Here is an 11,248-nt window from a genome sequence, read left to right as displayed (position 1 = left end):
AAACGGGCGCCTCTCAATCAATTGCCCTGGCTAAGGCGAGGCATGAAATTCTCTCAGAAGCGCATTTTCCTTTAACCCCCAAGCACGTTCTCAGCCCAGAGGCACCCGCACACGCCCCCCGGGGACCAAGGCCCAGGATGCATTTTAGGGTCAGCGAGGTCTTCCTTTCCCCCCTCCCCAACCCCACCCCAGGAAAGCCGCTCGGTGCTCCCCCCGCACGCGCCCACACCGCCGGGCAGCGAAGCACAACAACCATTTTCCCCGCCAGGAGCACACCATGTCCACGCGCCGCTGCGGCCTCGCTGATTGGCCGGGCTCCTGGTAAACAAGGCGCGGGCAGCCAATGGGAGGGCTGTGCACGAGGGCAGCACGAGCCTCCGGGCGAGCGCTCGCGTGGCGCCGCCAGCGCCGGCTACTATATAGATCGGTTTCCGGCTCGTGGTTGGAACTACTCTTTCCTGTTCGCGGATGGGGTGCAGCTGACCGAGACTCTGGGCGCTCCTCTAGCTGCCGAAGGAAGGAAAGCTTCTTTTTACTTTTGAGATTCCTTGGCCTAACCGGCAGCTTACGTTGCTTTGACATCTTTTCAAAAATTTGAGTAGAGAGTTGACGAGTGGAATAATTTTAAATTATTGCGAGGGGTCCTCGGATTTGAGGTTTTGTTTTTTTCCGCCCTATCGTATTTAACTCTTGAGCTGACCCAGCCCAATCATGGTGATGTTTAAGAAGATTAAGTCTTTTGAGGTGGTCTTTAGCGAGCCTGACAAGGTGTACAGCAGTGGGGAGAAGGTGACTGGCCGGGTGATAGTGGAGGTGTGTGAAGTCACTCGAGTCAAAGCTGTCAGGGTCCTGGCTTGCGGAATGGCCAAAGTCCTCTGGATGCAGGGATCCCAGCAGTGCAAACAGACCTTGGAGTACCTGCGCTACGAAGACACGCTTCTCCTGGAAGACCAGCCAACAGGTGAGTGGTCCAGAAGGTGGAAGCTGATTTGAGAAGAGAATGGAAATGAATTAGTGGAGCCTGTATTACATATTTGCTCAGGTGGAGTGCTTTAAGTTTTGCCTTGTGTCTCTTCGGTTTTAATTTGCAAACTCCCCCCCACCCCCCAAAAAGGGTGATTTGTGCTTACGGTGCTGTGCTTTGAAGGTCATCCCGCGGGATGGTGACTTAGCTATTTAAAGGGTTTTTTTTGCGTGTGTATGTATAAGTTTAGTGTCTTGTTTAGTTTGCAAGTTTAGTGTCTGAGATGATAGTAGCTTAATTTTTCACATTGTGGGGCTTTGCAACTTTTTGCCCAACGCATCAGAATTTCTCATTTAAGAACAAGGGATGAAAACTGGGGTACTGCAATACTTTGTATGCTGCCCAAGAATTCCTTATCACACGGATGCATTTTCAGTGTAACAAGAAACCGAATGGCTTTTCTCTTCCTTCAGGTGAGAATGAGATGGTGATCATGAGACCTGGAAACAAATATGAGTACAAGTTCGGCTTCGAGCTTCCTCAGGGGTAGGTATCGGCTAAACACATCTTTGGACTTCTCTGTCTCTCAAAATCTTCCCCTCGTGTGATTGCTTTGTGTTCTTAGAAGAATTTTGAAATTAATCGTTTCCTTTAACTTAATACAGGCCTCTGGGAACATCCTTCAAAGGAAAGTACGGGCGTGTAGACTATTGGGTGAAGGCTTTCCTTGATCGACCTAGCCAGCCAACGCAAGAGACAAAGAAAAACTTTGAAGTGATGGATATAGTGGATATCAACACCCCTGATTTAAGGGTGAGGTTCATTTTAAGATTGTATTCTCTTGGGGCTCAGGGATAAGTCAGTGAGTGGTCTTGGGCATTAGATTGAAGCACCTCGAGGAATCAAGTCCTGAGTCATCAAAGGGCGGGGGAGGGGCTGCCTTCTCTGGGCGAGAAGTGGAAAGGAAAGAGATGCAGAGAAAGTGTCTCTAGAAATTCTCAAAACACTTTTCCCCCGCCCATTCTACATAGGCACCTGTGTCTGCTAAAAAGGAGAAGAAAGTTTCCTGCATGTTCATTCCCGATGGGCGGGTATCTGTCTCTGCCCGAATTGACAGAAAAGGATTCTGTGAAGGTAAAAAAAAAAACAAACCTAGAGTTTAAAACAGTAATCTGATAAGTCGGGGACTGTGGGTTTGGGAGACAGAAGAGAAGTCATTTTCTGTACTGAGCATTCCTTTTCCTCTTTCACATTGCCAGGTGATGAAATTTCCATCCATGCTGACTTTGAGAATACATGTTCCCGCATTGTGGTTCCCAAAGCTGCCATTGTAGCCCGCCACACTTACCTTGCCAATGGCCAGACCAAGGTGTTGACGCAGAAGTTGTCGTCTGTTAGAGGCAATCACATTATCTCGGGAACTTGTGCATCGTGGCGTGGCAAGAGCCTTCGGGTACAGAAGATCAGGCCTTCTATCCTGGGCTGCAGCATCCTTCGAGTTGAATATTTCTTGCTGGTGAGTGGGTGAGGCTGGAGAAAGAAATGGTTCGTCTTGCAAAAAAGCAAAATAGCAGTGATGTTTTGTCTGGACCGCCTGCCTAACAAACTTCCATCTTCCTTTCTAGATCTATGTTAGCATTCCTGGCTCCAAGAAGATCATTCTCGATCTGCCCCTGGTGATTGGCGGCAGGTCAGGACTGAGCAGCCGGACGTCCAGCATGGCCAGCCAGACCAGCTCTGAGATGAGTTGGGTAGACCTGAACATCCCTGGTACCCCTGAAGGTGAGCCAGAGCTAATGTCTCGTCTTCTCTTCTGGCCCGTTTGGGTTTGTGAAATTGTGACGATCATTTCCTGGCCAGGCTTCTGATCCCTGTTCTTTTCCTCTCTAGCTCCTCCTTGCTATATGGATATCATTCCTGAAGATCACCGACTGGAGAGCCCCACCACTCCTCTGCTAGATGACACAGATGGTTCTCAAGACAGTCCAATTTTTATGTATGCTCCCGAGTTCAAGTTCATGCCACCACCTACTTACACTGAGGTGAGAACTGTCGGTTTACCACTACATTTGTCCCAAGCCTTCTATAGGAAGTTGACTTGGAGGTGCTTGCTAAACTGTGGTTTCCTTTCAGTTCTAACACTTGAATGTTCCTTTCTTTCTTCTTCCCAGGTTGATCCGTGCATCCTCAACAACAACGTGCAGTGAGCGTGTGGAAGAAAAGAAGCAACTGTACTGTTTCTTTGCATCTCTTCCTGGACTTAGACTTTTTCAGAGACTGAACAGTCTCTATAGTGAGGGGTGGGTCCACCCCAGCCTCTGACTCCCTGGTGTAGGAGGTGATCAGCAGGTAGTCAGTCTCCTGAGCCTTAAAGGGTGTGCACTTGTCCTCAGCCAGTGAGATGTTGTGACATCGGCGTGTTTGCTTGGATGGGTTTAAAAACACACTAAGAAACTCAGGCCCATCCCATTTTCTCAGCTCTTCTCGACCTTGTGCTATGTGGAACAGAGCCAATTTAGCAAACTGGGGAAATGGGAAAAAAAATCATGGCCAAAACTTTGGGGGGGAAAAGGAGGTTTTTAAAATCACTGTTGCCCTTTATACACTTACACAAAAAGAAAACAGGGCTGATTTGGTCTGGACTTTGGAGAGAGCTTTCTATGTGAATTCAAGGGAAGAAGCCCTAAGGTTGTTCTTGCTTAGAATGTACTTTAATCTGGCTCAAAGCAGTAGTAACTGTGCCCCACCAAAGGTCTTAAAAGCCATTTTTAGAGCCTTATTGCACTGTGTTCTCCTGTTGCAAACATCATGTGGGAGAATGTGTTTTTCTGTTCATGTGACTCCTTGGAATTGATTCTGAGGTGATGTTTTTAGCACTTTAGTTCCTGTTAAAAAAAATTTCTATCTCAAATGTAAGCTAAAGCTGGTCTATGTCTCTAGGGGTAAGCACAAGGACAAAAAAAAAAAAAGTTATTCATTACTTTTGAGACTTTGTCCCAGTATACAGAATTCTGTAGTTCTGACACTCTAATTACATGAGAAGGGTTGCTGCTATCAGCCTTGCCCACTGTGACTTCTTCAAACCTAAGGAGGAACTCTAGATCAAGATGCCCCCAACGTTGGGATCAGAGCCTCCGGACATTGCCATAAGAAACTCGAGGGCGGGGCTTCACGAGCTCCGAGGGCCCCTCTTCTTGCCCAGTGTTAGGAGCCTGGGGATGTTGACAGACCCTCTCACTGCGGCCGCTAGCACTTGGGACAGTCACCCTCAGCCTTAGCACTTTCTTCACTGTCCTGTGTCAGAGCACTGAGCTCCACCCTTTTCTGAGAAAGTGTGGGCTGAAGGTGGTTTAGTTTGTTTTTTAATTGTGTATCTTTTTGTATGATAAAAAACTATATATTTTGTACTTAACCGGATATATTTTCACCGCAGGTAGGGGTATTCTTTGTAAAAAATGAAAAAAAATAAAAATTTTTTAATGATAAGAACTGTGTTTTCTTGTCTGAGAGATGGTGCTGGAGAAGTTATTGATAATGTGCCTAAAGGAGCATTTCCTCTAGTTCACAATTTGTTTTTGAAAAACATTGTCGAGCAACCCTAATGATTCTAGTCAGTGGGGTTGGGAGGTGAAGTGGGAAGGAGTTTGAGTTACATTTAGTCTCTTCCAATTCACCAGAGAACTAGTCGAGATCTGGTGGTCTAAGCTAGCTTTCCACATACATCCACAGCTAATTGTTACTGAAGTCTTAGAATTTCGGAGTGTGTGAGGGAGGTGTTTTGGTCTTTGATTTTTAATGAGCTTGAAATAACAGGGAAACAAGGTTTGTGAGTATTTGATAGGAAAAGTTGATGGTTCTATATTTTATAAATCTGGTTTATAGACTAAGATGATCATTTAGGACTTAAGGATTTAGAGTTACAAGTATTAAATTCTTTGAAGGCTGCTAGCATTTTTTATCACTGCAGTTTCTACCACAGTTCCTATCCAAGCACATTTAACTTGGTAAATGTTTGCTGAGTATTCAACCCCACCCTCATCCCTTTGGTTATGTATGCTTCAGCAGTTCATATTTCTTCCTTGTAGGATAAAAACAATAGATCGATACCACAATTCCACCTCGAATGGAAATGATTTTTATTATTCTAAAGTAGTGCCTAGGATGAGAAACCCCGAGATGGCAGGGGTTAAGATACTTTCTGATTTCTAGCTCATTAAAAAACTTTTGTACACAACTATTCCTGGCCCTTATGTCGGGTTTGGCTTTTCTGTGGACCTCTACATACTAATTCCAAACCACAGACTCCTGGAAGTTCATAAAATTAATGTGGATTGAACAGAGTGAAATTGAAAAATTCTTTTCCGCTTTAAATCTTTGTGTCTGCCATTCTCAGTAGCTCTTTTGCCCTTTCCCTGCTCTCTCTGTTAGTTTCTCCTCACAAAGGTGTCAAAGTCTCTAGCTCTCTCTTGCCATGGTGCCTCTCACCTTTATTCTTGCCTCTGCCTCCTCTTTTTCTTACCTATTCAAGAATTTAGTGGCTCCTCCCCTTTTCAAATCTGTGACCAGGAAACTAGGTCAAAGTTGATGGAAATGTTTTTTTCTGCAGCTGGTTTTCCAGGGTCTGGAGGGATGGAGCGAGAACAAGAACACGCCAGAGTGCGGGAGGAAGGGATGGAGAGATCCCGGGGCGCACAGCCTGGCTGTTTGCATACTAGATCTGAGAAGGGGACGGCTGGGAGACAGTAGATAATACCCAGGTCTGCTAGAGGTTTGATCCTGGAAGGGCCAGAACATAGGCATCCCCTCCTAATCCCCTAATACCTCAAATCCAGCTCTGCCCAATAGAACTTTCTGTGGTGATGGAAATGTTCCGTATCTGAGATGATACAGGAGCCACTAGCCACACGCGGCTATCGAGCTCTGAAATGTGGCTACTGAGACCGACAGACTGAATTTTTATTTTTGTTTAACTTAACTTTCATAATCTCCATGTGGTTAGTAAACTAGCACAACGAACAGTACAGCAAAACCTGAGAAAAGAAATCAGCAGCTGTTCACCCAGAGGAAACGCTTCCCTAGAGCACAAAAAGCCCCTTTGTGCTCTGGACTTCCTTTTGCTGTGGGTCTTCCTTTCCCATGCTCTTCTCATATGCTGTTTAATTTTTCAAGAGCTGTAACCGACGTGTCTAGCCATTAGAGGAGATCCAGTTCCTAGTATCGTTTATTCATTAGGTCCAATCTGGTGCAGGAAGATTTGGGAGAAAACAGAAAGAAAACTATCTCAAGACAGAACAGAGCTAGAGAAAGTAAAATGAGCATGAAAAGGGCAGGTCCTTGGCTCCCCCCATACCTCTGGACAGACTGGAAACACGACAGTGCAGTGACTCGGTGAGGCATTGGGAGGCAAAGCGTGGGGAGAGGAGCTGCCCCAGCACCTGGTCAACAACAAAGAAAAACAATCACATGGGAGCCAAAGGATAAGAGAGGGGTGAAGGAGGGACTTTTGTCCAGCTCTTTCAACAGCATACAGACCTTTTCCTCACGCTCTTTCCTTGGACCACCCCTAGGTGATGGAATGCATAAGGTGGATAAGGAAAACATCTTACTGACCCTTTGATGACTCATCACCTGTACGGAGCACCATGACCTCAATAGTTCCAGACTGGGAGAGCAGAAACTTTTGTTTTGGGCGATGGCTGCAGATCCATCCAGGGCTGCTGGTCCTGGCCCAGCAGATAAGTCTATAGCCTAGAAAAAGTTCAAGGATCAGCCTTCCAACGCATAGGGTGGTAGACAAGCACATAGACTCTGGAGCCAAACCATCTCAATTGAAATCTTACTTCTACCACTTAACAAGCTATATTTGGGCACCTCGTTCAATCTCTCCATGCTCCAGTTGATCTGTAAAATGGGAGATAATAACAGTTGCTACCTCAGATTATTATTGTGAAGATTTAAAAAATATATGCGAAGTATTAGAACAGTAGCAAGTAAAATGCTTGTTACCTAAAATAAACAAGGAGGCGTATCCACCACCGCCACTGCCATCTCGCTAAGTTCGCTCCCAGGCATGTCCCCAGAATTGTTCTTCCTCTCTGACCTATGGGAAGTAAGGCCGTTCTCTTTGTTCCTCTCGATTTCTTTCTTGTTTGGGGAGCAAAACAGTGTGAGAAGAGGCCCGTGTACGGAAGCCGACTCCCCCTGGACTCATCGTGGTGGAGGACAGGTAGCCTGCTGTCGGCACTCCCATCCCTAGGCCGGGATAGGCCCTCTGCTCACCCCTGGCATCTCATGGGATAGCTCTGGGAGCACTAGAGTTCTCTCTCTCGTTCTCTCTCTCATACTCCCAGTGTGCCTCGCAGGCCTCTGGAATCTTCTGGTATTTAACTGAGCTTTCTTGACTTTTCGGAATACAACTCCAGGGAAAGCTTCCTGGCGTTTGGAGCGATAAACGGGAATAGAGAGTCCTGCATATACAGTGTGACATGACATCCTCATTTGAAGGTATTGCATCTCGTTGGGTTTTTTTTTTTTTCCACGGAGGTGGACTAGACTGAGCAGGACAAAACCCAATGAACGCGAGCCCACCGATGAGGCTCGGTTTAGCCTACTTAGATGATTCCTGTTTTGTCCTGGCCTTTCCCTTGGCTTGACCCTGCTATACTTTCCCACTAGGCTTGTTATGTAAGGAGAAAAGAATAAATAGATTCCGAAGGCTGGGATTTTTCTGACTATCAAGTGACTGGTCATCTCCAGGCAACTGAGTGATGGAAGAAAGAGGAGGACAGATAACATGGGACATAGTTGTGGGTCCCACGTGCTTTGAGCCCTGGGATGTCAGGCCAGGTCTGTTCTCATTCTTCACTGGGTGATGTAGCTACGGACTATCCCTCCAAGTCAATTAAATGGTCAGTAAACAGGTTCTTGGAAATGTCTGGCTGCGTGCCCAGTGTGGGTATTTTTAACCTCCCGGACAGATGGACAGAGGAAGGATTTCAGTTGCTGGGAGGGTAGGTGGGGTCAGGGTCGTGAGAACTGTGTTTCCCTTATATGGTTCTGTGGGTAAAGACCCCTCCCCCTCCCCTGTCTAAATTTGGACTTCCTCCTGCATCTATCCAGACTCACAGGTAATTCTTCCTTTGTCTCCTGTTCTCTCATTTCTCTCTATCCCTGGTCTTTCATGCTTGACTCACCTTCCAACTCTGAGGACGGCTGGTTCTTGTTCCAGGCCACAAGATGTTTTTAGCTCAATATCCATGTAGATCAGGGAGACGATGGCTGGGCAGTGACCGGTGGCTCCCCTGGAGAAAGGCGGAGCCTTCCAGCAGTACCCAGAGGCTTCTTTTCAGTTCTCCCTCCCCAAGCTGTCCTGCAGGAGAGCTCCAAATGCTCCAGCAACCTCATGCACCTCACTGTCCCCAACTCTTAGGAACAGAATTTAAGACCTTGGGAGCCCAGATTTGGGCCTCGTTTGCTTTAGAAAGTAGAAGAGATGGTGGTAGAGGTCAGAGGTGGCCAATGGGGGAGCCCATGGGTGGAATCAGCTTGCTGACATCTAGAAACCTGTATAGTTTCTTCCCGAAAATGTGAATTGGTTATAAACATTTAAAGACCGAATTTCATTAAAAGCTACTGTTCTGACTTCTCTTAAAAAGCAGCCATATGCGATAACACTGAGCTCGCATTCCTTCACGGCATCAACCTGCTGGAGCCGGTGAGGCCCGGCCGCTCTTATTTGCCGGTTCTGTCCACTCCCTATTGCATTACACTCACCTGCTTCGCTCCTTCGTACCTGCCTGACTCCTGTCTGGCGCTTAGGTTTATCTTAGGTTGTCACTTCTGCTTGAAGTAGAGCTTCTCAAATATTTCCTCTGAAGGACCCTTAAGATTAGGGAGAGTGAACCATTTCCCCCGGGACTTCTGGAGCAGTCCAGAGTAGCCTGTCACAAGCCAGAAATGTCTTTGAAGTATGTATTTTAGGTTTAAAAAGTGCACATTTTTATTTATATCATGTAATATATTTGTGTCGTTTTAGTATAAAAATAATGTATCCCTCCCCCCCACCCCCCCACCCCCACACACAGCAGATCTTAAAAGTAAAATGGACACTCTGGAAGATGCACCACGTGTATTGTGTGGCTCCAAATACTCCTCACCACATCACTCATGAATAACCCAATTTAAGCAGCACAAAGCTAAAGACATAAGGCGGAGAGAGACATGGAAAGAAAGACATGGAGAGAGTCGAGAAGAGAAAAAGAATCTCAAAGACAATGAGTGTGAGGGACACGCTCTCTCCTTGGCACTAAGTCATCCTTCCCGGCCGGACCCAAGCCAGCTCCTGAGAAGTCTGCAGATGTCCCCGATATCTCTGGACCGGTGTTGGAGCGGTGGCTCTGAGCGAAAAGCAAGTTTCAGAATAGGAGCCAAGTAAGGGAGAGGTGAGGGGCCAAGAGCAGCCAAGTATTGTCAGACGGGAAAGATTGTCTAAGGATCAGGGGAGAGGCTTAGGGACAGGGAGTGGAGGGCCTCGAAAAGGGCCGGTCAGCGTTTGCCCTTCCTCCCAAGGAGCCCATCTTTGCTTCACTCCCTCTTACCACCCCTGCTTGAGAAAAATGAGGTAAAAGAGAGGAGGGAATTTCCTCCCGGCTACATCTCTGGCCATAGCAAGAGCGTAGGAGGATGAGTACTGGGGCTTCTTTTCCTATCCAAATGGGATTCCATCTATTCTCTCTAAGATGGCAAATCCCCCAGGTCTGTGTCCCAGACTGAGGTGAGTTCATTTCCCCGACCTCTTCTGGTGAGGCAAAGACAGGTCTAACTGATGATCTCCCTTCCGTTCTGGTAATATCGATGCTGCCCTGAGTGTAACAACGTTAAAGACAGAATTTGGGTATTTTCTCCTTTTGTCCACTGTATACCAAGAGAAATGAAATCACAGGATGGTAAGATTCAGGAAGAGTCAGGGGTTGAAGTTTTGGGAAATCCAGCCCACAGCTCAGGCTCTGGGAGGAGGGGTGGTTCGAGAATGGAGACCAGTCCTGGACCCGGAGGTCTTGGAGACACAGCCCCTTCCTGCACTGGTCAGGACTAGGTTTGAGAAACCTCTGGATTCCTTGCCCCAAAGCTGTGAGTTCTCAAGGTGTTTGCACTTAGCCTCTCAGGTCCCGCAGTCAAGGTTGGATCACTGCCTTTCTCCTCCCTCCAGGATGAAAAAGGGGCAAATTAAGTCTTGTCGGGGGAAAAGGCAAAGGCTTTTCTGAGGTGACACTAGGAAACTAGGACTTCTTATTTCCAGCTCTTCAACCCAAATGACCTTCGGGAAAAAAAAGCGAGCCTCACTAGGGGAAAGGTTACTGGAGAAGGGGTCAACATTGTCTGGCCAAATTAGCTCACTGACCGTTAGCATTCCTTTCCAGCTCATTCCTCTTTCCTGTCCTCTGGCCAGACATGTCACCCCTCAAGGGTGACAAAGAAGATCTGCCCCATTGGCTCCTTCCTCAGTCAGAAATTTCTTGGTGGGCTGCTTGATTTAAATCCTGGCTTGCAGATCATGATCTTAAACTCTGCTGAAGGGGTTGTCTCCTTCCTTGCTAGTTTATGGAATTTCTGATTCTCCTGCTGCTCAGGCCGAGGCAGGTTCTTGGAAAGGCCTGGCTAGATGCCCGAATTATCTTTAGCTTGCCCAAGCTGAAATTAAGGTGGGGACACCCGTGGATGGAACGAGTTCAACAAAAGCTGGACCTTTGTCCTGACCTTTGTCCTCAGAACCATTTGGACTCCTGCAGATGGAACAACATGAGCTTGAAGAATTCCTAGTGGACATTCTAGTCCAAAATCTGTTTCATATGTGAGGAATTTGAGGCTTGGAGACCTGACATGACTGTTCTGAGGACACAAAGCTATGGGGCCGTGAGACGAGGACCACAAGCCAGTGCTTTTCCTCATCGAGACGGCAGCCTTTCCCCTCGGCTCCGCTCCTAACCAGGCCGTTCCTACAGAGCCACCCTTCCATCCACTCAACCAGCAAGAAACAGGAATAGAAGAAAGTAATTGTCTTTTCCTCATCAAACCAAAGGTGTCTTACCCATCTGACATTTGACCTTCCGATTTTTTTTTTGATCTTTCAAACTGCACAATGCATTCAGGTCTCCCATCCAGCAGTCTCTCAAACCATCTGAGTCTCTGCACTTAAATTTGCAGACCCCACTCTCAAGCTTCCTGCCCAAGGCGTGTGTGTGTAGTGGTGGTGGTGGTGGCAGGGGGGAACCAGGAGGCTAGGAA

General features: G+C 47.1%; 1 protein-coding gene across 1 annotated transcript; it reads left to right on the top strand.

Moving 5' to 3' along the window:
* Window positions 1–429: 429 nt before the first annotated feature.
* Window positions 430–3,964, top strand: TXNIP (thioredoxin interacting protein). The gene is made up of 8 exons (XM_006919714.3): window positions 430–961; window positions 1,438–1,510; window positions 1,630–1,777; window positions 1,996–2,098; window positions 2,224–2,480; window positions 2,590–2,746; window positions 2,855–3,006; window positions 3,136–3,964. The coding sequence occupies exons 1-8, from the start codon at window positions 712–714 to the stop codon at window positions 3,169–3,171; spliced, it is 1,176 nt and encodes a 391-aa protein (XP_006919776.1). The 5' UTR covers window positions 430–711; the 3' UTR covers window positions 3,172–3,964.
* Window positions 3,965–11,248: the final 7,284 nt, after the last annotated feature.

This window comes from Pteropus alecto, unplaced genomic scaffold (genome assembly GCF_000325575.1).
Source record: "Pteropus alecto unplaced genomic scaffold, ASM32557v1 scaffold106, whole genome shotgun sequence".
NCBI classification, from domain to species: Eukaryota; Metazoa; Chordata; class Mammalia; order Chiroptera; family Pteropodidae; genus Pteropus; species Pteropus alecto.
The sequence above is the reverse complement of the archived record's forward strand: the minus strand, read 5'-3'. Positions and strand labels throughout refer to the sequence as shown.